General features: G+C 55.0%; 6 protein-coding genes across 6 annotated transcripts; 1 reads left to right on the top strand and 5 right to left on the bottom strand.

Moving 5' to 3' along the window:
- Window positions 1-206: 206 nt before the first annotated feature.
- On the bottom strand, window positions 207-906 carry SCHCODRAFT_02645346 (uncharacterized protein). The gene is made up of 2 exons (XM_003026498.3): window positions 448-906; window positions 207-394 (listed from the first exon to the last, which is right to left on the bottom strand). Exon 1 carries the CDS (start codon window positions 850-852, stop codon window positions 454-456), a length of 399 nt encoding a protein of 132 aa, XP_003026544.1. The 5' UTR covers window positions 853-906; the 3' UTR covers window positions 207-394; window positions 448-453.
- Window positions 907-946: 40 nt separating this feature from the next.
- SCHCODRAFT_02645344 (uncharacterized protein) lies at window positions 947-1920 on the top strand. Its single transcript, XM_050346432.1, has one exon. The coding sequence runs from the start codon at window positions 1153-1155 to the stop codon at window positions 1669-1671; it is 519 nt and encodes a 172-aa protein (XP_050197055.1). The 5' UTR covers window positions 947-1152; the 3' UTR covers window positions 1672-1920.
- A 635-nt stretch (window positions 1921-2555) lies between these two features.
- Window positions 2556-5493, bottom strand: SCHCODRAFT_02645342 (P-loop containing nucleoside triphosphate hydrolase protein). The gene is made up of 10 exons (XM_050346431.1): window positions 5017-5493; window positions 4494-4966; window positions 4322-4444; window positions 4142-4272; window positions 3744-4088; window positions 3508-3687; window positions 3133-3458; window positions 2984-3081; window positions 2835-2931; window positions 2556-2777 (listed from the first exon to the last, which is right to left on the bottom strand). Exons 1-10 carry the CDS (start codon window positions 5364-5366, stop codon window positions 2669-2671), a joined length of 2232 nt encoding a protein of 743 aa, XP_050197054.1. The 5' UTR covers window positions 5367-5493; the 3' UTR covers window positions 2556-2668.
- A 266-nt stretch (window positions 5494-5759) lies between these two features.
- SCHCODRAFT_01109155 (uncharacterized protein) lies at window positions 5760-7910 on the bottom strand (the record flags this gene model as incomplete). The annotated part of the gene is made up of 7 exons (XM_003026496.2): window positions 5760-6054; window positions 6108-6899; window positions 6948-7059; window positions 7106-7125; window positions 7191-7266; window positions 7312-7559; window positions 7612-7910. The coding sequence occupies 7 exons, from the start codon at window positions 7908-7910 to the stop codon at window positions 5760-5762; spliced, it is 1842 nt and encodes a 613-aa protein (XP_003026542.1).
- Window positions 7911-8011: 101 nt separating this feature from the next.
- Window positions 8012-23833, bottom strand: SCHCODRAFT_02521045 (uncharacterized protein; the record flags this gene model as incomplete). The annotated part of the gene is made up of 67 exons (XM_050343469.1): window positions 8012-8701; window positions 8755-9103; window positions 9164-9618; window positions 9670-9789; window positions 9842-9925; window positions 9976-10119; window positions 10168-10204; window positions 10265-10334; window positions 10418-10452; window positions 10508-10874; window positions 10928-10971; window positions 11023-11085; window positions 11131-11314; window positions 11371-11400; window positions 11451-11622; window positions 11673-12006; window positions 12058-12123; window positions 12178-12220; window positions 12267-12279; window positions 12332-12376; window positions 12431-12672; window positions 12726-12747; window positions 12885-12993; window positions 13046-13177; window positions 13226-13422; window positions 13470-13918; window positions 13976-14204; window positions 14417-14573; window positions 14779-14817; window positions 14876-14906; window positions 14957-15085; window positions 15162-15484; window positions 15528-15800; window positions 15857-16621; window positions 16673-16784; window positions 16830-16849; window positions 16910-16985; window positions 17036-17283; window positions 17333-17719; window positions 17770-18443; window positions 18495-18843; window positions 18894-19348; window positions 19397-19516; window positions 19573-19656; window positions 19722-19853; window positions 19905-19941; window positions 19997-20066; window positions 20115-20149; window positions 20205-20571; window positions 20620-20663; window positions 20714-20776; window positions 20829-21012; window positions 21065-21094; window positions 21145-21316; window positions 21365-21698; window positions 21751-21816; window positions 21870-21912; window positions 21962-21987; window positions 22052-22077; window positions 22131-22378; window positions 22432-22453; window positions 22503-22532; window positions 22590-22698; window positions 22757-22888; window positions 22938-23134; window positions 23187-23632; window positions 23683-23833. The coding sequence occupies 67 exons, from the start codon at window positions 23831-23833 to the stop codon at window positions 8012-8014; spliced, it is 11931 nt and encodes a 3976-aa protein (XP_050197053.1).
- A 343-nt stretch (window positions 23834-24176) lies between these two features.
- SCHCODRAFT_02645331 (ras-domain-containing protein) lies at window positions 24177-25537 on the bottom strand. The gene is made up of 6 exons (XM_003026494.2): window positions 25406-25537; window positions 25331-25352; window positions 25149-25279; window positions 24991-25099; window positions 24735-24942; window positions 24177-24684 (listed from the first exon to the last, which is right to left on the bottom strand). The coding sequence occupies exons 1-6, from the start codon at window positions 25436-25438 to the stop codon at window positions 24558-24560; spliced, it is 630 nt and encodes a 209-aa protein (XP_003026540.1). The 5' UTR covers window positions 25439-25537; the 3' UTR covers window positions 24177-24557.
- Between the last annotated feature and the right edge of the window lie 40 nt (window positions 25538-25577).

Below are 25577 nucleotides of genomic sequence, written 5' to 3'. Positions count from 1 at the left end.
GCGTAAACTCCAATTACCGCAAAGGGAGCAACTCGTGGCTTTTCGGCACCGAAGCACGTGCATTTGCGACTTCGGTACCGGCTCACTCAACTTATGTGGAAGTACTGTACTCCCTTAGCAGAACGACCGTATGACTGTCATCTGCCTTTCCGCGAATCGTTGTCACACATGCGCGGCCGCCGGCAAGCGGCTGGCTTACGAGTTTATGACCGAACATATTTTTTCATGCATGGTCCGAAGATCGACCCGAAACAGCGACGTACAACCATAGCGTAGAACGAGACAGCACACTTGGCAACATAAAGACGAAATTGCAGTGGGTTTTGGGAAGCGAGACTAAACACGTTGGGTTGATGACATGACGAACAGCGCCAGCAACTGGGCAAGAGAAAGCCTAGGAAAAGGTGAGCATGACTCGCAACCATGAAGAGTAGGAGCGCAACACACCCGCTATCAGGCAAAAGTGACCTGATACCATTTGGCGCGCTGACCCTCCTGGTGCATATACTTGGCCACCTCCGCCACCTCCTCATCCGACGGGATAGCAGTGGTCTCGTAGCTATCGACGAGAGGGACCACCGGCTTGCGCTCGTCCCCATCCCAGACGAATGTCAGGCCATTGACTGCTGGCAGCTGGAACTCGGAGGTACAGTACGTGATGACATGCAGCCACAGCGTTGGCGACCGCCACATCCACCATTCCTCCAGTTCCTCGGCAGAGAGGTTAGTGGGAGGAATCCACGGCGGGTCATTGGCGAGGCTGAAGCTACGCATGGCTTTCTGGTCGATCGTTAGACCATAGACCATGCGAGGGAGGCGGCTGCTTTTGCGGCTGCTCGTGAGCGTGCCCATATTGCGGAAAGTCTCCAGCACGAAAGGACGAGGCGGGAGTCCTGGAAGACATGGTGGGGAGCCAAGCGGGCATGACAGGCGGCCGAGAACGCACGTAAAAATCAACTCGTGGCTTCTCGGTACCGAAACACGTGAGGCGTTGACAGATCAACAAACAACGGTTGAGACCAAACAAGCGCCAATATCCGAGGGTTCAATACAGATTCGGTCGACAGTCAAGTAACCGCCCCATCATAACCCGGCGGCAACGACGACGATGACTGCCCCCTCATGACTTGCAGCTCCTGCCGTATCGCAGCGATGTCCGCTCGTAACGACGCCCTTGAGCTGCGGCTGTCTCGTCCTCTGCTCTCCCGTCCTATGGCACCTCCGTCTCGCGGCCCTTCTTCCCTACTCTTCCCCGACCGATGCGGACGCTGCTCCCCTCTACTTGGAGTGCCACTGACTGGTCCTCCTCGCAGCTCTGATGTCGCGTCGCTGCGCCGTGGCTGTAGCAGCTGTTCCCCTTCAAGCAGCGTCTCCTCCACCGCGATCCGCCGCTCGAGCGCGGCGACCCGTGCCTGCAGCGCACGACGCGCCCCTTTTGGTCCAGCGGCAGATGAGGACGAGCTAGCCTGCGACGCGAATGGACTTGCCCGCGACGTGAACGGATTTGCGCGCGACTTCAATGGACTTGACTGCGACGCCGGCGCTAGATGCTGGCTCGACTTCGACGTCAAAACCTGGTTCGCTGTCAATGCCAGAGAGCTGTTCGATGCCGAAGGTCGTAGTTCAAGGTGTGTGGCCGAATTCCGGCCGCCCGGTAGAGAATTTGCCTGAGAACCATCATGTTGCGACCGGTGAGAAGATCGTGGCGGCGCAGAGCGGAAAGGTGGGAGCAAAGGTTGTGGTGTCGACGCCTCCCGCTGCCTTGGGCTCTCACCCCACTGCCTTGGGCTCTCCTCCCCTCTTCCTGCACCCTGCCCCACAGGGATCAACATGAAAGGTCGCGCGGCGCGCTCCGCCTCCCGACACGCCCTCAACTTCCGCCGCCGCCGCCATACGCACACGCACACTGCAGCAAGGAAGAGCACTGCGACTGCACCTCCGGTGCCTATGCCCACGGCAGCGCCGATGGATATCGAGGGTGTCGTCGAGGTCGATGGCGTGGAAGCCGCGATGAGGTCCTGTGCCGCTCGGTGTCCGTTGATCGACAATGTTCTTGTAGACTCTAGGTAGTGCAGCCGATTGATCAGCCTCAGGCTTGCCTTCGTAAACCATGCACAGAATACCCACCTGAGCAAGGTCCAGCCGCCCGGTCATCGTCTGACTCCAGATTTTGAGAGCGCGCACGGTCCCTCTCCTTCGGCTCTACCAACGTCTCCAAATCTGCAGCTCGCAGAGATAGAAAAACTGAGAGCATTCGGCTTTACCACAAGCCAACGATGGCAAGAGTAAAGGAAGAAAGCACTGAAGGCTTCACCTCGCCATCGTACCCGACGATCAAACGTGCACCGCCTACGAGCACACCAAGCGCAGAGCTCCGACTTCAAGAGCTTCCTGTCACCCTCCGACGGCCACATCCGACAACTCAAAGCACTTACCATCACCAACCATCACAAAGAACATCCCACATCACAAGGGATCGTCAGACGAACAGGCAGTCGAACAACGCCCTCGGACCACCCAACATTCCGCGCCGCCCTACTAGCGTTCACACCTCTCCGATCACGATGGCAAGTCTAGGGATTATCAGATATCATTACACTGTCTAGATACGCACAGAGCAGTCCATACGCCCGACGTCCCAAACCTGACATAACCGCGCGCTCCCGTCCTACATGAACGCCTGCGCTTGCAAGTTCCATATCCGCGCGTAGTCCCCTTCCTTCCTGAGCAGCTCGTCGTGTGTCCCGGACTCGACCACCACGGAGTCGTTCATGTATCTATATCGCGCTGTCAGCTCAGCTCGCAAGTGGAAGGAGGGAGATCTCTCGACTTACAAGATCACATCCGCGTGCCTCGTCAAGTTCCCAAACCTATGAGACGAGAAGATCATCGTCTTGTTCCCGCGCAGCGCACGTAGTCGTTCGAACAGATCTGCGACCAACCATCAGCAAGGTATACTCAACAGCGATGACCCAGAACTCACCATGCTCCGCCACCGGATCCAAGCTTGCGGACGGCTCGTCAAAGAGCAGTAGCCCCACCCGCGGCTCCGCCGTATTCGACCGCATGAACGTCCGCGACCTAGGCATGAGTCAGCTTTTCACTACCACACCCGCCTACAACGCTACTCACAGCGCAATCCGCTGCACCTGCCCGCCGCTCAGCCCGGACGACACCGCGCTGTTCATCCCGCCCATCCCGCGCATGCGCCCGAAGCTCACCGGGCGGCCGAACAGCGCCTTCGTGCCCTCCGGCAGCCCCGCATAGTGGTCGCGCACGGGCGGGTCGAGGTACGTGTCGTAGCCCTCCGGCAGCTTCTCCAGGAACCCGTCCGCGCCGCCGAGTCGGGCCGCTTCCCGTATGCGCTCCTCGATATCGTGCGCCGTCTCGCCTTTCTCCTGCGCGCCTGTGAGCGCTGCGAGGGCTTCCGGGTCGCCGATGGCGATGTTGTCCTTGATCTGCAAGGCGTCAGCTGCGGTCCTTTCCATATCCCTTCAGGACACCTACGCTGAGCGGGAAGAGCGTGTAGTCCTGGAAGAGCACGCTGATAGCCCTGCGCAAGTCATCCAACTTCAGCTGACGTATCTCACGCCCGTCAATGAAGATCTGCCCCTCCGTCGGATCATATATGCGCGAGATCAACTTGAGCGCCGTCGACTTGCCCGACCCATTCGCGCCGAGAATGACCTGCCGGTCGCGTCAGCGTTTCTGTGCTTATCCCCTGGTCGTTGAAGTTCACTTACACATAGTTGTCCCCTCTCGACCTTGAACGACACGTTCTTCAACGCCCACGCATCGCTTCCCGGATACTTGAATGACACATTCTTGAACTCGACGCTGATGCCCAGCCGCAACGTCGATGGGTCCTCCGGAAACGCCTCCCGCCCGTCCTGCACGCGATTCGGAATGTTCGCCACCTCGTACATCTTGCGCACGGACGCGAACTTCTCCGCGATGGAGCCCGTCTGCTCAAAGAGGCGGTAAAGCACCATCGTGAACTCCATCGTCGTTTGCGTGATGAGGTTGAGCGATGCGAGCGAGACGGGGATCGACGAGGGGTACTGGACGGCTCGGAGCGTGAAGACGATCTGGGAGAGCGGTCAGCACGCATACATGGTCAACGGCAGCCGAAGGAACACACCTGTGGGAGCTCCTTGAGCGGCTCGGCAAGGAGGGTGAACAAGTTCAAGCGGTCTCGCGTTCGCAGCTCGGATTGCAGATCGAAGAAGTCGCCCGCGCGAGTGCCTAATCTCTTGATACCCTGAGCGTATGCTGCAGTACACGTTAGCAATGGACGACGAAGACGTTGATAGTGTCCTACCTGTCAACATGTAGTTCCACAAGCCGCCCGCCACGATCTCCTTCCGGTGAGCCGTGGTGCTGATCGTCTTCTTCAACCCCTCGGTACGAATGTAATCTGGGTCTTTCGTCGTCGCAGCCCACACTGTAGATGTCTTGGCCACAAATCAACGGAAAGGTGTGGATCGACTTACCTCCTGCGAGCCCGAAATCCTTCTTGAAGTTCATGATGTTCATCAAGCTGTGCGCGAAGCTCAAACTCGCCAGGAGCACACCGTCCCGCTGCTCAACTAGCACGCGCACCAGCACCAAGAACTGACTCGCCAACCTCAGCGCAGTGCTCATGATGTTCAGCGCCATCGTCAGCGTCGTCCAGGCTATGGTGGTACGGCTGCTCGGCGAGACGCTCTGCTGCAACTGCGTCTGCACCGCTGCATCGTCGAACGTGGGCACGTCTAGCCGAGCGAGGGAATGGAAGGTGTGGATCGAGTAGTACTGCTTGATGCGTTTGTTTAGGCCGGGTCCGACCCTGTTCTTCGCATAGCGGAGGACGCGCTCCGCGATCGAACATATGAAGCGCCCGGAAGCGACCCGGAAGAGTTGTTCGGTGTTCACAGCGCGTTCATCGACTGCCGTCTGCACTATACGAAGAAGCTGCCCCGAGTACCTGGGCATGCTATCAGTGACCTGCATAGATTCAAACACTTGAACACGCACCAGAGCGAGATGGCGGGCACTAGCGCCGCGACAACCTCCAGAACCAGGTAGAGGAGCATGTACACCTGGCAGTCGCGTATGCTTGCAATGTCCTTGAGCATCCGAACGACGTACGGGAAGCTGGGGATGATCTCCAAGTACGACTCTAGCTGCAGGAAGTACGGAAGTCGCGCGAGCTGGGGCGGCCTCTCCTCGTAGAAGTCCCATACACCAATTTTCGAGTGTATGACCTTCGTCTCGTCTTCGGGGTTAAAGACCCCCTTCCTTCGCGGTCCTTCATGGTGTCCGCCGCGCGGTCCTTTGCCAAAGCCGCCAGGGGGAGGGCCTGGGGGTGGTCCCATAGACATCATTTTGTTGAAGCGATTGTGCTCAGAGTTAGGGAAGAAAAGGGATGTTGAGGATGTCTTATATCTTCGTGAATGTCGTGAACGTCATCAACAGCCGATACGCAGTCAAGGGGGAGAAGAACGAATTAATATTGACGCGGTGTATGAACATGGCTGCGCAAGGGCGGCGCCACGGAGGTCGCTGGTGGCAGTGCCGCTTCATCACGTGGGCGCAGACAAGTGGACCCACAACATTGACCGGCGGCTGACACTCGTCCGAGTCGAAGGGTAGGTGTGTGAAGCACATTAACTCCGCCACAAGGTCAAGGGATTCAATGTACATCCATTTCATCTGAGCAGCAGGTAAGTATGACAATCAAGATGCGATGCGTGGTATTCAGATATCTCTCCTGGCTTTTAGTAGTAGTATTGGCCGTACTCGTCGTCGTAGGTGTTCAACGCCGGCTTCGCCTTCTTCCTATGCATCTCCACCCTCTTCTCCCGCTTCAAGTTCTCATACGTCAGCACGCTGAAAACCACCACCTCGAGGTCGGACGCTATGACGAGACGGTGCGCAGGAGGTAGCCGCTCCGCCATCGCAACGAGCGTGCGCGTATGCTCTTGCAGTCGTGATAGGCAGTCAGGGGCGCTGTATGTATCTGGCCGTGGTGCAACGGCGGACGCAAGAGTTTTCGCCTCCCTCAGAGCAGCGCTGTGATGAAGGTCAGTCATTCTACCTGTGGACGACGAGCGAAAGGTACGCACTTGACACCCTCCAGTTTGTCGCTTATGGACTCCAGCTTCTCGTGATTGTTCAGCACCTCGAATTCCTGTCGAATCTGGGTTTTGACTGAGTCGAGGTGGGTTATGACGATGTCGAGACATGTGAGGATGCGAGGCAGGGTATAGCGATACAACAATCGGGCGCGGAAGTGGGGGAATGCTATCTGTGCTTCCGTCTCCAGTGCCTTGCACGCCGCGAAGAAACCCTGCCGTGTGCGATCCAGACCCGTTAGGGAGCGCGACGCGACCAGCCTGCGGTACCACCGTTGGACCGAGATCACGGCGCGAACTCGCTCGCTAGAGCGGCGTCGCATCCTTCGGCGGTACATGCACAGAAGTCGGTAGGCTACGACCTTCTGTGCTGCACTGGGCAGCGAAAGCGAGGGTTCTATCTGTTCACGCTCCGACGTTAATGTTGGGGCTGGTTTCTTCGATTCAATCGCTATGAGCTGGATGCCTGGTGAGCTCGTCTCCCTGCGATCAACAGTCGCGCTGGTTGCAATGCGTGCCCAAGCCTTCGGTTGCGTTGATGGAGGGATGGCGGCAGGCGCGTTCGCCCGGAAGCTGGAGGGGAAGGGGGACTCGTAGCCTAGAAGGACTGGGATCGCGTCGACCGCCTTGTAAAACACCTGCCGAGGCTTTCCGGGTGCGAGCGCGGGCGCTACGGGACGCGACCCTTGCAGCCTCATCGTAATCAGTTCGTCCATCAATTGGTCTCTTGTGCTGTCCTCGAAGGCTCTGCTAAGGTCCGCCCAGTCGCGACTGCGCGAATATCTGCAAACACTCAGCGCGTCTTTTATCGGTCACATTGGCTGGACGTACTGCCTGAAGATGAAGTCCCTTGGCTCCACGATCCGGAAAATCATCAGAAGCCTGGTCTCGACGTCTCGTCGTAGTAGGTCCTCGTCGTTGAATTTGCTGGTGTTATAAGCCACTTCCTGAAAGTCAGTCCCGTCCTTGACTATGATTATAGCACCCACAAGCGCAGAGCATGCGACATCTAAACGGGTTGATTAGCACTGGCCACAAATTCATCTAGTGTTTCGCGTTTCGCTCTGGACGCACATCCTCGCAATGAAAGCCCCTCGGATTGTGAAGCTGTCCGAAATCTTCCCGCCTTCGAAGCGCAAGTACCCAGCCCCTTAGAAAGATATCAGAAACATCATACAGGAGAAGAGACACGCACTTTCAAAGCCATTACAGAGATCATTCAGTAACGCAGCCAAGCCATCGACGAAGCCAGATAGCTTGTGCGTGGAAGGCCGGAACCCGCCGTTCTTGAACCGATTGGCGAGCGTGACTATCCAGCTCTTGGGGAGCGTTATGTTGTGGAAACCAAGCAAGGAACGTCCAAGGACGAAAGAGCCTGTCAGATACTCGCACATGTCACAGAGGGCACCGATGTCGACGGCCAGCATATTTTCCACCGTATGCCTGTGCTCCTGTCAGACGACGCAAGTTTATAGTAAACATGAGAATTAAATACCGGAGGAAAGAGACCCCATTCGCAATGAAATACGCTCCTTCGCCGTCCATAGCCTGGAGCATTTGCGCAACGATATATCGACCATCTCGGATGAAAAAACCCGTGGCTCGAAGTTGCTCGTGTGCAGGGGACACGTAGAGGTACCGAGGGGCGTCGCTTCGATCGAACGTATAGCTCAGATGCGCAACACGAAGAAACATGTCCATGCTGGGGCTCGACTTGAGCACGTCTTGACACCAATACTTGACCTGCTGAAAGTATCTCTGAGCGTCGGGAATCTGTGCTGTGGATAGGTACATTGTGGTTCCGAGCTTTGGAGTTGCCGGAAAGATCGCGTTGTACAGCTTGTTGATCCAAAATCTGAGGAGATGAATTAGAAGGCGGACAGACCGAAATTCTGCTAGACACGGTGCCTTTGGTAATTAGGACGCTTGAAGTCATCGCTGTAGTCTTTGACATCGAAGTCGAGAATCGAAATCTGGAGCAAATGAAGCTGGACTTGCTGATTATACCATGTGGGATCGAGGGAAGACGACTCCGGATGAACGCGTGTGCACATCATCGAGTTGCAGCTGCCGCGAAGCGTATGCGCCAAGCAAATCGTACGAAAGACCGACGCCTGTCTGCAACGGAACTCCTCATCCAACAATACTGCGTGCAGTCTGCTCTGGAGCAACACAGACAGAAGACGCGTGAGTGATGACGTCGGCACGGCTGCCCCATTGTCGGTGATCTGCGACCCCTCTGGCCGGAAGATTCTGACTTGCTCATATATGAAGGTACCGCTGGGAGCGACGCATGATCTGCCGTTCTCCGCGTGCCTCAGTCCAAGTACACGGCAGATACTGGTCTTGTCGCACGGGGAGAAGTCGAAGGCCATGATATGCAGAAGGCGCACATATTCCTTGAACAATGATAGAATGTCGATCAGCGCGTCCGCTGGCAGGTCTCGTATGTTTGGAAATTGAGGCTGGAATACGCCTTGCAAGCACCGAAAAGCCGGGGCCGCTTTCTTGGAGCCCAGGAAAAAGCGAGAAAGAGACTTCAACTCGTCGGAGTCGTGCTTCACCAAGGCGAGGAACATGCGAAACTGGAGCAGGATATCAATGACATGTTAAATATCCTCATTTGGGAGTAGCGCACCTCAAACGCTCGTTCAGATTCTGGATGAGCACGAATGAACTCCTCGGAGCGACGAAGGTAGGACAAGACGAGTGGTGTCCCTTTGACCGCCTCAATGTTGGCTCCAAACGCGAGCTCCGTCCACAGGCCATCCAATATGCAATCCCAACCTCGCTTGATAGCCAGATCATCGGCAGGATCCATGAAGAACAGATCTACCGCGTGCACTGGATTGTCGATTATCTGTAGCTCTGCTGCTTCATGGAACCTGCCGGCCGATTCCAACAGCGCGGCCTTCTCGACGTTGAAGGGCGTCTCCTCAAGGAACTGCAACGCCTCATCCAGAGATCCGAACAAATCACACGCTTTTCTGCGTGTTCGTAGCACAATGAGCTTCGTTGAACTCGCTAGTAAGCACCGTATGGCTCACCTATACTCCTTCGCTTGGAAGTAATAGAGTCGGCATACATGAAGGAGTCTCGACTTCGAGGTGGCGTCGATGTGTGGCCCGTGAGCTCGTACGATATTGACCGTCTCGTCGAAGTTGCCCAATCTGCGATAGATCTCAGCGCCCTTGTAGAATTCGCCGGCTTCGACGAATATTCTTGCTGCATTGGCATCATCATCGGCGTCTAGATAAGCGTTCGCAGCGACACGATAGTATGCCTTCTGTCGCTCAGGGAGGCCACTCGCTCCTGCAGTCTCTGCGCATCCGATGAATGCAGTTGCGGCGTCCAAAAATGCTTTCCGGCGTTCCAGAATTGCGCTCCTGGACCCATCGGATGGCTTGAGGGCGGCACATCCATGAAGATAGTAAGCGTGTGCGATGGCCATCTCTACGTGCATGCCAGCTCGCTCATAGCAGAACCTGGCTTCGTCGAAGTGCTGAAACAAAGTTAGCCAGGGCGACAGCGTTGAGGCCATGATGTTACTTACTTCGGATTTGAATAGCTCGATTCCCTCCTCTTCCCACTCCTTCTCCGTCGACGAGACTGCGAGTCGAGGCACGTTAGCGGGTGTCCGGTTGTCGATTCGATTCCAGGATGTCAAAAGAAGCTTGATGAAGCGTTTAGACGTGCACGATAATTTTCCAGAGAAGGGCGCTTACCCGCATAGGTTCGGCACGCTCAGAGGTATCGACAATCCACACGTTCTTCCTGGCACGCGTGAGGGCAACGTATAGAAATTTGAGCTTGGACATTGTCAACGCAATCGCTGGATGAAAGAGGTTGACTACAATACCTCGCTGCAAACGCCAGCATGCAGAGTCTCCTCGAATCGAGGAGCAGGTATGTGGGGGTGATAGTCCGGTGACATGTGGTTAAGCACCATTCGCCACTGCGATGCCGTTACGAGTGAATCCTGAAAGAAGTCGTACAGTACAACCTAGAAATTCTCAATCAAGAGAATATTCATGATGTAAGTATCACGCACGTCGTCGAACTCCAATCCTTTGCTCTGGTACAGAGTCCTGTAAACGGAGGTTCGACTTAGTCAGCTATTCATTGTGTATCACAAACGGAAGACGAACATGATCAAGCCAATATTGCCAACGCGGGCACGCAGCCTTTGACGCGCTTCTTCATGGCGAACAATGATACCTGAGAAGCAGCATAATCAGTACTACATATTCAGCTAACCGTGTCGCATAGACACGCGATCAGCCAAAAGGGCCTAGGCGTACATTGTTTCGCACCGAATTCGATAGCATTTCCCGAGCTGTATCGGGACAATCAGAAAAGGACGGAAGGCTTGGCCCTTAAGGCATACGCACGACGTCGTAAACAGGAACTGCTCGTAGCACAACGTGTCGCTGCTCCACCCGGTGAGAAATACGGGTTTCACGCCTGCTACTTCTCCTTCCTCGCGAGCAAGTTGGTCGATACTGTCGGGCCAATACTTCGTAATCAACTCGATGACTGTTTGCGCGCAGTCCACGATTCCGGCGTGAGATCTATAGTTTGTCGTAAGCTGAAAGCTGGGTGGTGGCCTTCTGTTGATGACGGAATTGTGCTTCTCTTCAAGCCGATGAAGGTAGGCCTTGAGATCGTCGAAGCGAAAAGCGCTCCCGACGGATATTGTTTGCGCTGTATCGCCTGCCCAGAACAGGCCATTTGCAAAGCGGGTGATATAGCGCAGCACTGAGTGAAGCAAACATCAGTCGAACCTGCTATGAACTGGAGATAGGTCGCACCCCGCGCGTCAATGAGCAGGTTGTCCTGCACCTCGTCGACGTATCTGTCAATTGCGCTCAGTGAGACATTAGGAATTAGACAAGGGTCCGCGCACAAGTAGTCGATTTTCCCACCCGCTGTGCCCTGCCCGCGAAGGATCCGCAATACATTGAATGTCCTATTCACGATGAATTCAGTGATTCACAGCTTTAAGATCACCTACCTATCAGCTGCGTCGTAGTCTCCACGGCGTGCCTTTTCCTTGTCGTATTGCACGAATATGTTGTAAACAACGTTCCTGCAGCTCGCAAAGGTAGACTGCCTTCTTCTACTGAGATTCATGTAGCCCTCTCGGCTCAGAAAATGGCTCGGCAGAGCGCTTGCTTCTTCTGAGCCTTTGATGACACCTCAACAAAGCAGTCAAATTAGCACGCGTTCGGAAACATTGGGAATATCCACGTACCCATGATCTCGCTGAACACAAGAGCCGGATCTATGCAACTATGTGAGATCCTGCCCGCTTCGACTCGAGGGAATAGTTACCAAGTCCTTTCGTCAGTTTCTGAGAAAAATGGGGCCAGTATGCTGTGAAGAACAACCTGTAGGTTACCAACTGTCCAGAACGTTGCATGGCGCGCGAGGTAAGGTTGCTGGAGTCCTCGCCGACTAAATCCTCCTCCAAAGGAAGCACATCCGCCTCGAGAAGCGTACAAAGCTTTTGGAAAGGCATCAGATGTGCGATTACTGCATGGAAATGAGTCGCACCTTGTCATAAGTCAGGAATAGAGGAAAATGTTGATCCGTGAGGTCACTGAAGCGCTGCACTGACGTCTCATTTTGCACTGTCATGGTGTCGTCCTTGATGAGGTAGTCCCGTCTGGCGTCAGGCCTCTTCTCCTTCAGAGCCATCAGATCCTGCTTCGAGCTGACCTCGACGTGCAAAGACTTGGCAAGCTTATCGTAAGCCTCCTGCACCTTCTCGACGAGCACATGTGACTGCGTGACGAAGAGCTGGCGCACGGTCCGCGATGTTCCCTCCGTGTTGAGTCGCTGAGCGCGCTCTATGCCTAGCATCTTGTACAGCATCGTGGTCGTTTTTCTGCAACGTGAAAGGTGTGAGAAGCCAACTGTGAAGCCGATGGGCCCTTACCCAGTGCCGCTGCGACCAAGAACGTAGCACGAGCCGGCATGCCTGACGATCTCACGCTCTTTGTCTCTGCAATGCCATTAGCATCATCGCCTACATGGTCTAGGCCGTCTTCTCTCTCACGTAAGATGGAAGACGTGCGCGGCATCGATATCGGCGACGATACCTGCGCAGCTTGAGTTAATGTCAGCCTCGGACGCGACTTGGCTCACATTTCAACACCGTCTATATGAGGGGTCAACAACGAGAGCAATGACCATTAGTTCGACCGACGGACCTGAGAAAAAAGGAAGTACTTCTCGAGCTTGATCAGCTCGTGCACCTATCGCAAACTTCAGCTAGCACACATAAAGAGGCCAGGTGATGCAGGACTTACGCGCGCTTTGTCTTCAGGGGGCAACTGAACGTCCTCGTACTCCTTCTGCAAGACGTTATCGCTGAGGGGAAACGTAGCAGGCGAGAAGACGTTGTCGCCTTCGTTGGCAGGCGGCAGACGGAAGACGCAGCGCCGCTGATACTCTTTCCCCCTTCTGCCGACCTCCGCGCCGATAGCGTCGAAGATGCAGCGGAGACGATCGTCCATCTGAGCGTGCGTGTACACGCCATAGAGCCTGATTACTACGGACTCGCGATGAGCAATGTCTTCTGTAGTAGTGCGCTACCACGCTCACCTTGACGCTCTAACTCGGGATTCTGCGAACGATGAAAAGGTCTAAGTTATCAAGTACGAGGGCAACCAAGATCCATCACCTTTGCATCCATGACACAATCGACCTGGTACTACAGCGTGATTGAGCAGGGCGCACAGACCATCTGCGGAAAGTACATACGACGAGACGACTATCACGCGTCAACTTGGCTTCGTATATCGGGACCTTCGCGCCCGTCTGAGTGAGGCGCTTCTGGTTGTCGTTGGAAAAGTGGCCATTGGATAGTTGTCTAAGCAGAGTTTCATTACAACATATATTCATATTTCAGTCAACGGACATACTGGATCTTGGCTACTATGATGTTGTAACGGGACTTGTCTTCGCGGTGGGCGTTCCGGATGTCCCTATGGGCATGGCTCGACAGATAGACATGCCAGTCACCCAACTCCGCCGGAAGGTCGAAATCGAGTGTCCTGGGGGAAAGTCAGAACGCTGCAAGCGCCGAGTGTAGACCTGCTTACGCTCTCAGGTCATGTTCCAACTCGATCGCGATGTCAGGAGCCGACGCGTCTGGAAGGGCCGAAGGCGTCGCAGCGGGCATCGCATGAGACGAGGTAGCGGACGATTCTTCAAGATCGTTGGCTTGCGAATTCGCGCTTTCGAGCGCGGCTGCTATCTTTTCCAATGTCTGCGGCAGTTGAATAACATCGAGATAATTCTGCGACACGGTTCAGCGATGATCACTATAACGTATCGGACACGAACCGCCAACAGCTCTTTGACATCCTCTAGCATGTTCGTCGCTACTTCCTGGGCTTGCGCGTGAGAGCGAGGTACAGGGTGGCCGATGGTCTCGAAAGGCTCGGGGTCGATAGCAGCGGCAGCTGATGCGCGTGTCTTTTGCAACTGCTTCTGCGTCTTGACCTTGATGTTTAAACCTAGATCAAAATCGTGCTCTCCTTCTCCGACGTCGTCATCCTCTTCGCCAACTCCCGCGAAGCGGGCGTCGGACAACTGTCGAAAGGCATCGCACGCGACTGTCGCAAGCCGTAGATCATCGATCCGCGACAGCCACTTCTCGCCCAGAATATCGGACAGCGAGAAGTACATGTACGTGGCGAGCTTTGGAAGGAGCTTCGCCTGCGATGAGTCCGCATAGCTTTCAGCCGTGGATGGGAAAGAGTGCACGAGCTCGTGACAGAGGACGGGCGCGCCTATCGGGAAGCCATCAGACGCCATGATCTACGACGACGAGCGGAACGACGACTCACCGCCGATGGCCATAACGGCCGCCCCATCGAATGGGATGCCATCTGCAGTCAGCTGTGCGATGATGAGCCCGGCGTCTTTGCCCGTCCCATCGTTTGATGTGGACTTGTGGGCCGTGCTGAACCCGCTTTGCCAAGGAATCGGATCGGCCATGAAGGTGTCCTCAATGTTGGGATGCGCAAGGGAAGTTGGAGCTGTATGAGCGAGGTCGATATCTCTGAGAGGAACTGCCTAAGCGGGACGCGTAATGGCGGTTCAGGAGAAGTCAGTTCTCGCAATCGGAGGAATATATAGGTCGGCGCCTAACGAGACCTCGAGGCGTCCACCTGCCGTACTTCTCTGGGGTCTACTAGGATTCCCCCCTCAACGCCACAAACTCTCCGCTTCACGTCATGGCGCTGCATTCTAGACACGAAGCGCGGGCTCTTCTGGTGGTCATTCACGCGCGAGTTGCACGCATAGTCATAGTACTGAGACTGGCTCGCAATTGCAATCGTATAAGCGATGGCCGCCCATTGCCCATCAGCCACACCCTGAAGGGCACCGGGCCATCGCGAATATACGCGCCTGGCGTAATGACGTGCTGGCTTATCGCTTCTACTTCGGTAGTCAGTCAAACAATCCTCTGTGATGCGACCTGTAGAGATACACCTTCAGTTCCATCACTGGCACTGGCAGTGCTTACACACACGCAGACGCGCTTGTAAAGAGCTCTTTATTCGTTGTCGGTTCGTGAAGGATAAGAACTATTTCTGCAGCTACAGAATCGTCAGCCAGGCAGGGGAAACGTGAGGCATACACTCACCGATAGGACGTCGTTAGTGAGATCCTGAGAAACCTCACGCTGAAGTCAACGACAGCAAATCGCACGCATACTCTGTCTACAGCGTCGTCCGGCCTACAAATGACATGTCTTCTTCTTGATGCACTCATCTGTGCAGGAGAAGCTCAGGAGAACACCATCTTATCTTCGGAAAAGGCACTTGTCATTGCGCTTGTTAGTGCTAGCGGGTTGCGCATGTCATCTTGTGTACGCGCATCGGCCATGAAGGCGGCAAACAAATTGATATTGGCGATGGGGATGAGGGCGAAGGCGGCGAGCGACCTCGAGACTGATGGAGTGCGAAGAAAGGAGATGGTCACCGCCGGAGCCGGCTGACCGACAAGTCACGTGACATATGGACCCACAACTCGCGACAAGCGTCCACTTGTACTGGTCCTTGCTCTCTTTGGATACTCGAAGGATGTCACCACTTTCAATTGTCATGTACGCCCATCCTACGAGCGAGCAGATATTCGGCGTCGCTACTATCATGTGACTCTCCGCCTCCGCCGGCTTGAGGATGTGAAGACCTACAAAATGTTCGCAACCTGCATGATTTTTCGAGTTCACCTTTCGGTACAGTCTTTTGGAAGAGCAAATTGAGGCCGAGTAACTGCGTATAGTCAACAGAACCGTGATCACATCATACATGGAGAAATACAAGCAAAGTCCTGCGGCGTCCGGCAAGCTTACAGGAAAGTCAGTCAGATATTTAGTAGTACTCATCGTACTCGTCGTAAGTGTTCAGCATCGGCTTCTCCATCTGCTTTCTGCGCTCCTCTTCTTTCCTCTTCCGTTCCCTCTCCTCGTACTCGACGATGCTCGCGACGGCCATTTCTAGATCATACTCGATGGCCATTCGTCGTCCCGAGGGAAGACCCTCCGCCAGCGTAATGAGCCTGCGCGTATGCTCCTGCAGCAGCTCAACACATTGCGAGGAGCTATAAGTTGAGCTTCGAGGACGGAGCTTCTCCGCAGAGGACTTGGCCTGCCGCAAAGCCTTGCTGAAAGCCAACAGTCAGATATGGTCGTTATGCTACGATCCTAACGGGCGACGTACTTGACTTCCGTCAGTCTCTCACTCATCGCTTCAAGCCTCAGGTGATCCTGCTTCGCAAACTCCTGCTTGACCTTGGACTTGACCGACTCCAGGTGGGATATGACAACATCGAGGGCGGTGAGGACATGAGGTAGGGCGCCATAGTAGATCCGTTTGGACGCGCGACTAGGAAAGAGAGCCTCGCGGCCTTGATCAACGCACGCCGAGAAGAAGTTCTGTCTCGTCCTGTCGAGATCCGCCAAAGAGCGGAGAGCAACGAGCCGGCGATATCCTGCTTGAAGAACCTCAGCGGCACGCACCCGCTTCGCCTCGCGCCGTCGCCTCCTGCGCCGATAAGCGCACAGCAATCTGTATGCGACCACTTTCTGGGCGGTCGTGGGAGGGGGCCGCTGTAGTTCGTTCTCCTGCCGCGCCGACGACGAGACCTCCGGATTACCATCCTTTGTCTGTGGCGCAAGAGGGCCCATATCTCCCTCAGTAACGCTAGAGTCCGCAAGGGCCTTTGTTTGCACCTTGAGTGCGGCAGGAACGAAGACGGGCGCATCGGCGCGGAGCTCAGATGAGATGAAGAAGTCGTGTCCTATCACGGCGGGGATGGTGCTGGCATTCTTGAAAGGAACATGGCGCGGCATTCCAGGTACCTGTATCGGCGTTTTGGAGAGCGTCCTCTCGAGCCGAAGTGTGATCAGCTCGTCCATGAGCTGGCCCTTTGCGCTCTCTTCATAGGCCCGCTTGAGATCAGCCCAACCGCGGGTACGCAAGTACCTGTACAGGTGTGAGCGATGGACGTCGACCATCGCGGAATTCAGAGCTTACTGTTCAAAAATTGGATTCTGGGCATGCGGACGTTCGAAGACCTTCATGATGCTGTTCTTTACGGCCTCTCGTACTCTCCGCTCGTCATTCCATCTGCTGATATTATATCCCACTAAACGATGTCAGTGAGTGAACTGGGCAGAGATCGGAGACGCACGAGCACAGAGCATCCGGCAGCTGAAGACGCGCGTGGAATGATCAGTTCAGTACTCTTGCAACAGGATATAATTGACTTACATTCTCGCGATGAAGACGCCTCGAATGATGTTACTATCGGATAATTCTGTGCCCTCGAAGCGAAGGAAACGCGTCCCTTTGAAACACGATAAGTCGACTTCGACAAGGAGATTGCACACCGCTTACTCTCCAGGCCGTTATACAAGAGATTCAAGAGTACCGCGAGATTTTCGACGAAGATGGGTAATGTGGTGGTGCTGGGGTTGAATTTGGGGTTCTTGAAGCGGTCTACGAGAGGAAGAATCCAGCTCTTTGGCAGGGTTACATCGTGGAATCCCCATTTGGACCGCCCAAGCACGAAACACCCAGTCAAGTATTCGCAAAGGTCGCAGAGAGCGCTGATGTCGGTCGAGATTTTGGCGTCGAGAACCTGTCTTGAGGGCTGTCAGTGAACGTGCGACGCTCATTCAAGCATATACATACCGGAAAAACACAACCCCAGCGTCGATAAACTGTAGACCATGTCCTTCGAAAGCCGCAAGTAGCTGAGGTACGATGTACTGGCCTTTGTAGAAGTAGGCTGGCCCGCCTCGTCGGCGAAGATCCTCGATCGCGGGTGTACCACTCATATACCTTGGCGCATCGATGCGGTCGAATGTGAAGCTCAGATGAGCAACGCGAAGCACTGTTGTCACTGGCAAGACCTGAGAGCCGGCTCCAGCTCCAGCCTTCAGCAAGTCTTGACACCAGTACTTGACCTGCTGGAAGTACTTCTGGGCTTCGGGGACGAGTTTGTTTCGTAAGCTTATTACAGCGCCCAACTTCGCGGTGGCTGGGAAGAGCGTCTCGTACAGCTTGTGAATCCAAAACCTGAAGATACGCGTCAATGAGGCGTTGCGGGAGACGTCATAGGGTCTGACCGTTGGTATCGAGGACGATCATCGTCCGCAAATTCCTTGATGTCGTAGTCCAAGATGGAGATTTGCAGCAGATGAAGATGCACTTGTCGATTGTACCAAGCTGCATCCAGGGACGCTGGCTCCGGGTGGACGCGCGTGCATCTGTACGAATTGCAGCTGCCCAAGAGCGTGAATGTCAGGCAGACTGTACGAAAGACCGTCGCATGCTGGCATCGATGGTTCTCGTCCAACAATGACGTGTGTAACCTGTTCTGCAGCAGAATAGACAGCATCCGTGTAAGGGGTTGTGTTGGCACGATGACACCATCATCAGTGAACTGTGTACCGGCTGGTGCGAAGTTCAGAATTTTCTCATGAAGGAAGGTGCCAGCTGGGATGAAGCACGCCCTGCCGTTCTCCGCGCGGTACAGACCAAAGATACGTCGGACGCTGGATTTCTGGCACGGAGCGGGGTCGAAGGCGAGGTCGTGAAGTAGGCGGACGTAGTTTCGATAGAGCAGCAGGACTTCGATGAGCTCGTCCTCCCGCATTTCTCGGATGTTGGGAAATTGAGGATGGAAAACTCCTTGCAAGCTTCTGAAGGCGGCCGCTGGATTGTTGTCGATCAAGAAGAACCGTGCGAGAGCTTGCAGTGTCAGGGTCTTCCTCTCGCACAGGGCATGAAACATGCGGAACTGGTCATGAGGTGAGGCAATGCATCAAGATCTAGGAACTCATTCGCTTACCTCTTGTGCGCGTGCAGAGTTGGGCTGCTCGCTGATCAGCTTTGCGGACAATTCGAGGTAGGCTGACACTAGTGGTTTTGCTTTTGCATCGTCCACATTTGCACCATATGCCAATTCCCTCCACAAGCCATCTTGCACGCATTGCCAGCCTCGTTCGACGGAATGACTGTTACTAGTGTCCTCGAGAAAGAGTTGGACAGCATGAAGAGGCTTGTCGTCGAGGTAAAGCTCTGCTGCTTCCTGAAGTCTGCCGGCCGACTCCAGCAGTGACGCCTTCTCAACGTCGAAGGGAGTATCCTCGAGGAACTCCAGCGCATCTTCCACAGACTCAAATAGCGTAGTAGCTTTCCTTAGAGGCCAGTCAGGTCAAGTCAACGGCAGGAGGACGTGTGTACTTACTTGAACTCCTTGGCTTGGAAGTAGTAGAGACGAGACACGTTGGTCAACTTCTCTCCCAAGGTCTCGTCAATCTGTGATCGGTACGTCCGGACGACTCTCATAGTCTCGTCGAAGTTCCCGAGTTTGCGGTACAGTTGAGCACCCTCAGCGAAGTCCCCAGCCTTGATGAAAGCCCTCGCAGCGCTCGCCTCGTCGCTCGCCTCCAAGTACGCATTTGCAGCAGCACGATAGTAGGCCTCTTGTCGCTCTTTCTGCCCGGCGGTCTCCGCTGTGAGGGCGCACTCTGTGAAGGCAGTTGCCGCCTCCGCGAATGCTTCTTGGCGTTCTGCCAACGCGTTCTTGTGGCCCACGGATGGCTTCAGCGCGGCTTGCTGTCGTAGGTAGTGCGCATGCGAGATGGCGGCTTCGACCAGACTCCCTGCTCGTTCGTAGCACATCTTAGCTTGCATATATCGCTGGGTCACAGGTCAGCTCTATTCGAAATCATCAGTTGGGTCGGTCACCTCCAGCTTAAAGAGCTCGACGGCGGTCTCCTTCCATTCATCCGGCGACGAGGACACTGCGAGCCTGGGAGCGTTTTCGGGACTGCAGTTCTCGACTTGTTCACGCGCAGTAAGTAGCATCTGCGCCGCAGTGCATCAGCGCGCGTGATCTTGGATGTACACGACGGTCGACGCACCCGCATTGGCTCGCCACGATCCGAAGTGTCGACGATCCACACGTTCTTCCTGCCTCTCGTGATCGCGACGTACAGAAACTTGAGCTGCAGGTTTTCATGAGCCATCGTAAAATGGGGATGCGGGTGCGTGTACTCGCCTCGCTACACACGCCGGCGTGAAGATTCTCATCGAAGCGCGGTGCTGGGACCTCTTGTCGATGCTCAGAATCCATAGCATTGAGAACGACTCGCCATTGCGATGTTTCCACGGAAGAGTCATGGAAGAAGTTGAACAATAACACCTGTCATACGGTAAATGAGCGCGTCATGCTATGGGAGAAAAGGCGGCGCACATCGTCGAACTCCAAGCCCTTGCTTTCGTAGAGGGTCCTACACTTCACAGTAAGCCATTGAAGCCCGAGAACATTCATGAAGTTGTACTGACATGATCAAGCCAATATCGCCCACTTCCTTGCGAAGTCTCTGGCGCGCTTCTTCGTGTCGCACGAGAATGCCTGCGGAAATATCAGTATATATCCGAACGCGGCGAAGTCAGAGCGTACACTGCTTTGCCCCGAACTCGATGGCATTGCCCGTCCTGTATACCGCTAGATCGTTATGAAGCACTCGAGGACTGAAATCGGACGACGCACGATGAAGTGAACAAGAACTGCTCATAGCGCACGTTGTCGTTGCTCCAACCCGTGAGGAATACAGGCTTCGGGCCACCGACTTGTCCCCTCTCGCGAGCAAGCATATCGATGCTGTCAGGCCAATACTCCATGATGAGGCTGATGATGGAATGAGCGCAATCCACGATGCCACCATGGGACCTGTAGTTCGTCGTTAGCTGGAAGGCCCGCGGCTCTCTGCCTTGCGTGATGCGGATCTGCTTCTCCTCGAGCCTGTGAAGGTAGGCCTTCAGGTCGTTGAACCTGAAAGCACTTCCAACTGAGATCGTCTGCGCCGTGTCGCCTGCCCAGAATAAGCCATTGGGGTTTCCAGTGATGTAGCGAAGAACTATCGAATCCGTTGATGAGCCCGTTCGCACGCATACTAATGACATACCCAGGGCGTCGATGAGTAGATTGTCCTGGACCTCGTCCACGTAGCTTAAGCACACTTATCAGTTGATGTGCAAGACGCTGTTGGAGGAACGCACAGGTAGTCGATCTTCTTGCCTTGTAAACCGTACTCTTGAAGTATGCGCAGGATATTGTATGTTCTGGCGAGCGTCAACATTAGCCGGTGTCTGTCGATGGCAACTGCGATCCCACCTATCAGCCGCATCGTAATCATTGCGCAAAGCCTTTTCCTTAGTGTATTGCATGAAGATGTCGTAGATGAGGTTTCGGCGGTTGGCAAAAGTGGACTGTCTTCGGACGCTAAGGCCTTCGTACGTCTGGCGGTCCAAACACCGGTCAGGCAAGAGGCTTGCCTCCTCGGAGCCCTTGATGACACCTGTTCGTCCGAGCTCGAGAGAAAGAAAGCAGGCATTGTCGACTGCACGCACCCATAATCTCGCTGAAGACGAGTGAAGGATCTGAGGTACTATTAATCAAGGTGCGGCGACGACTGAGCCGCAGTACTTACCAAGGCCCTTTGTCAGCTTCTGAGAGAAATGCGGCCAGTATGCCGTCAAGAAGAGCTCGTATGTCACCAAACGCCCAGAGCGCCGCATGATGCGCGAAGTCAAGTTCGACTCGTCGGCGCTCCCAATGTCGGTGGCGACCTTGGCGGCATCCCCTTCGAACAGCTGGCACAGCTAATGATGCTGTCAGACACCGGTTCCATCAGCAATGATACGGCTCACCCTGTCGTAGTTGACGAACAGAGGAAAATGCTCGTCCTTGAGGTCGCTAAAGCGCTGAGGCAAGGATTTGCCCCGGTCCTTCTTGTCATCACTCCTGATTAGATGATCCCTCGCGGTCTCATTCTTCTTCATCGCCAGCGCTTTTACTTCGTCCTTCGAGTATGTCTCGATGTCCAGAGTCTTCGCCAATTTGTTATACGCCTCTTCGACCTTCTCTACCAGGACATGCGACTGCGTGACGAATAGCTGTCGCGGCCGTTCAGGGATGATATGCGTGTTGAGCCGATGAGATCTCTCCAAGCCAAGAATCTTGAAGAGCATAGTGGTCGTCTTCCTATGGTCGAAAGGGTGAGAATAGCCGGCCAAGAGATCGGTCAACCGCATACCCGGTACCGCTACGTCCGAGAACATAGCATGATCCAACATGGCTGACGATCTCAAGCTCCTTGCCGCTACAATAATCGGGTCAGGAGTGCGTGCATACTCCGAGTCCCAAGTGGCTTACGAAAGGCGGAAAACATGCGCGACGTCGACATCTGCCATGAGACCTGCAAGACTCGTGAATTCAGCGCCGAACATGCACACGCATCGACTCACATTTCAAGACGTTCTGCAAATCGGGGCTGTCAGTCACGTATTCAAAATACTATCGCAGAACGTCAACTTGCCTGAGAGAACAGGAAGTACTTGTCCAGCGTCAGTAGCTCGTGTACCTGATACGAAGCGTCAGAAACAGTTAGTCGCGACTCAGGCAAGGAGGACTGACGCGCTCCATGTCCTCGGGCGGCAGCTGTATTTCCTCCTCGTCAGAGTCGCGCGCCGGCGTCTCCTCGGCCAAAGGGAACGTGGCTGGCTCGAACACATTGTCGCCGCTGACTGCGGGCCGCTGCCTGTAGATACAGCGCTGTTGGTACTCCTTCCCCTTCCTACCAACCTCCTTGCCGATAGCGTCGAAGATGCGGCGCAACCGATCGTCCATCTGCGCGTGCGTGAACACGCCGTAGAGGCTGATCACTACATGAGGATGTCAGCGATGTTTGGGAATGCTGGCTCGGTACTCGACGCACCCTGTCGCTCCATGCCCGGATTCTAGGAAGGGATATCAGTCGCGTTGAGAACGAAGGCTTTGAGCGCGTACCTGCCAGTCGGCGACACAATCAACTTGATACTGCAGAAGTATGCTTAGGCGGACCGCTGGCAATCGCACATACACTCAGTGACTTACCACAAGGCGTGTATCTCCTGTCATCTTTGCCTCGTATATGGGAACCTTGGAGGACGTCTTGGACAAACGCTTCTGGTTGTCGTCGGAGAAATGGCCTTTCGACAGATGTCTACATGCGCCAAGGGTCATGGTCTGTGCTTATCAGCACAGAAACTGGAAGCACTGACCTAATCTTCTTGAGTATGATTTTGTAGCGGTTTTGATCCTCGCGACGAGCTTTTCGCAGATCTTGATATGCACGCGTTGAGAGGAAGATGTTCCAATCTCCCAGCTCTTCTGGGACGTCGAACTCTATCATCCTGAGGGTCGATGTGAGGGATAGTTTGCCATAGAGCAAGACAAACTCACGCTCTGAGATCTCGTTCACTCGCCGGGTTTGCAGACACCGATTGCATTCCTCCGCCGGCAGCCGCGTCTGTCGTCGACGAAGCTCGAGCGTCTGTATCGTCTGTCGCCTCTGGTACCTGCGTCGACGAGCACGATCCTGCTAGAGCGCGCTCTATCGCGTCCGTCGTCCCAGGAAGTTGCAAAATCTCGAGATAGTCCTGTCAATCGGGAGTCAGACTTTGGCGGCGCCAACACGCTAAGATCACATACCGAGAACAAGTACTTGATCTCGCGAAGCATAGACTTCGCTAGTGCCTCTGCTTGCGCCCGCGTTCGGGGAGGGGAGTAGCCAGCGTCCTGAAAGGGCTTCGGGTCGATTGGTACGCTAATCTGCGACTTGGTACGTTTCTTTTGGCGTTTTCCCTTTGCTTTGACCTTGAAGAACGTGTCGTTCTCCTCTTCCTCCTCGTCGACAATATCCTCTGGATCGACCTCAGGAAACTTGCCATGCGCCAGGATTGTACAGGCATGTAGCGCGCCCGACGCAAGCCGTAGATCATCTGCGTCCGTCAGAGAATGGTCGTCCAGCAGGTCGGACAGTTCGAAGTGTATGTATTGTGCCAACTTAGGGACGAAGTCTGCGTGAATGGACTGGATGTACTCCGCCACGGTTTCAGGGAATTGGGCTTTTAGTATCTGACGTAGAGACGGCGTTCCTGTGAGTCAGCGTCAATGAGATTCTGAGCGCGGAATAGAGAGTGCGTACTTCCTAGAACGAGAGCCACGGCGTTCATCTGCAAGGTGGCTCCTAGCAGTTCTGAAGCCACCTGCTCGGCACTGCATGTCAACAGCGCACAATCTATCAGCCCGATTGCTTTCTCGTAGTCGCCCTGTAGAAGCGCCGCGACGTAGGCCATGGAGTCTGAATGCTGCGAGTAGTCTGCGGACGATACACGCCCGTGACGAAGGCTCAGGGTGCGGACGAGGCTCGCAGCGGCAAGGTGGCTTCTCTCAGATGTACTGGGAGGAGGTGGACGTTCTGGACAAGTTACGCGACGCAATTCTTTGAGCTTACAGGTGGGCGCTTAACGGAACCTCGAGGCGCGATCAACAAGCGCGAAGACCGTGGGGCCCCAGCCCCCCTCTACGCCACAAAATGGTTCGCGCTGGCCTTCCTACCAATCACTTGTCCGCGAAGTCCACTGGCACATGGACAGTAAACTGCCGCAAAGCAAGGGTGTTCCCCATAGGAATTGCTTCAACAATGGGCGAATAAGTGTTTCGCACCTGGCCGCCAAATTCCCGCAACACAGCGATGGGCGTCGATACCCCGGCGGAAGAGGCGGCAGTCACGTACATTTCTGAAGGGAGTTGCATTCGAGAGTTCTGGGTAGTCATCATCGTCGTAGGCTCGTCATGTATACGCAATCGAGGTGCCTACGCCCAGGCTTGCATCCTTGTGTGGGCGTCGCGCTGGTAAAGTGTATACGCCGGTCGTGCAGATGCATTACAATATAGGACCTATGTAGATGAACAGAAAACAGATGCAGATGACACGACGAACAGCTTGACGATATCCTCGAGCGCAGGAAGTGGCCCAACGAGGATACTGGGGTGGACGAACACAGGGATGGATGCCAATTACGAGCAGCAACCGTTGCCGGCGGTTGCGTTCGCTCCCTGGCCGATACGGACGGCATCGGGGTTCTGGGTGGTAGAAGCAGTAGCAGCATCGGTTTGAGAGTCGATGAGTCTAGTCTTGATGTCTCTGCACAGGGTGTAAGGAATGTGTTATGGGGTTCGATCCATGTGGCGCACCGAGCAAGGGTAAAGAAGGCTTCCTCCACGCCCTCGTTGACCTTCGCAGACGTCTCCATGAACTTGATGCCGAGTTCGTTGGCGAGCTCGCGGCCCTGTTCCTCGGTCACCGCCTTCTTGTCCGTCCAGTCCGACTTGTTGCCAATGAGAATCTTGTTCACGCCCTCCGAGGCGTGCTGCTCGATGTTTGCATGCCACGTCCGGATGTCTACATGCGTGCGTTAGCAGCGGTGTGAGAGGGTAGCAGGGCACGCACTGTTGAAGGAGCGCTCGTCGGTGACATCGTAGACAAGAAGGATGCCCATAGCTCCGCGGTAGTACGCTGTTGTGATCGTCCTGAAACGTTCCTGTCCTGCCGTATCCCACTGGGCGGGGTCAGCGTAGGTCCCTGTTACACCACAGGAGCAGACGCACAATCTGTAGCTTGATCCGCTTGCCATCCAGCTCGATGGTCCTAATCTTGAAGTCGATGCCGATAGTCGTGATGAATGACGGCGTCCATGCGTCGTCGCAGAATCGGAGAAGGAGGCAGGACTTGCCCACACCTACACCTCGTCAATACCAAGAACGCGCCGTTCGCAAAAGGAGTGCGCTACCCGAGTCGCCGATGAGCAGAAGCTATTGGTGCCAGCAGGTTAGACTCCTAGTAACGGTCGAGCTATAATGCATACCTTTATGAGGAAGTCGTAATGAGGAGGAGGCATGACGGTTATAAGGAAACGTTACGTTGGGGACGAGGTCGCCGAGCAGCTCGTCGTCGTGAGGGCTGCGCAGGGGGCGGCAGTGAGACGGGCGATGGCGAGGTGTGAATGTGCCGCCGCGAGTTACGTAATGGAACGCCAT

Source organism: Schizophyllum commune (genome assembly GCF_000143185.2).
Source record: "Schizophyllum commune H4-8 unplaced genomic scaffold SCHCOscaffold_17, whole genome shotgun sequence".
NCBI lineage: Eukaryota > Fungi > Basidiomycota > Agaricomycetes > Agaricales > Schizophyllaceae > Schizophyllum > Schizophyllum commune.
The sequence above is the reverse complement of the archived record's forward strand: the minus strand, read 5'-3'. Positions and strand labels throughout refer to the sequence as shown.

What these genes read in the sequence shown, in the direction of transcription:
- SCHCODRAFT_02645346 (XM_003026498.3), bottom strand. Translation starts at nt 852, where the DNA reads ATGGGCACGCTCACGAGCAGCCGCAAAAGCAGCCGCCTCCCTCGCATG.
- SCHCODRAFT_02645344 (XM_050346432.1), top strand. Translation starts at nt 1,153, where the DNA reads ATGTCCGCTCGTAACGACGCCCTTGAGCTGCGGCTGTCTCGTCCTCTG.
- SCHCODRAFT_02645342 (XM_050346431.1), bottom strand. Translation starts at nt 5,366, where the DNA reads ATGATGTCTATGGGACCACCCCCAGGCCCTCCCCCTGGCGGCTTTGGC. An exon ending in CGCTCAAGGAGCTCCCACAG is followed by an intron (nt 4,089 to 4,141) that starts GTGTGTTCCTTC and finishes CCGCTCTCCCAG; the next exon opens with ATCGTCTTCACGCTCCGAGC. An exon ending in ACACGCTCTTCCCGCTCAGC is followed by an intron (nt 3,459 to 3,507) that starts GTAGGTGTCCTG and finishes GACGCCTTGCAG; the next exon opens with ATCAAGGACAACATCGCCAT.
- SCHCODRAFT_02645331 (XM_003026494.2), bottom strand. Translation starts at nt 25,438, where the DNA reads ATGCCTCCTCCTCATTACGACTTCCTCATAAAG. An exon ending in TCTGCTCATCGGCGACTCGG is followed by an intron (nt 25,280 to 25,330) that starts GTAGCGCACTCC and finishes GACGAGGTGTAG; the next exon opens with GTGTGGGCAAGTCCTGCCTC. An exon ending in GCCTTCTTTACCCTTGCTCG is followed by an intron (nt 24,685 to 24,734) that starts GTGCGCCACATG and finishes CACCCTGTGCAG; the next exon opens with AGACATCAAGACTAGACTCA.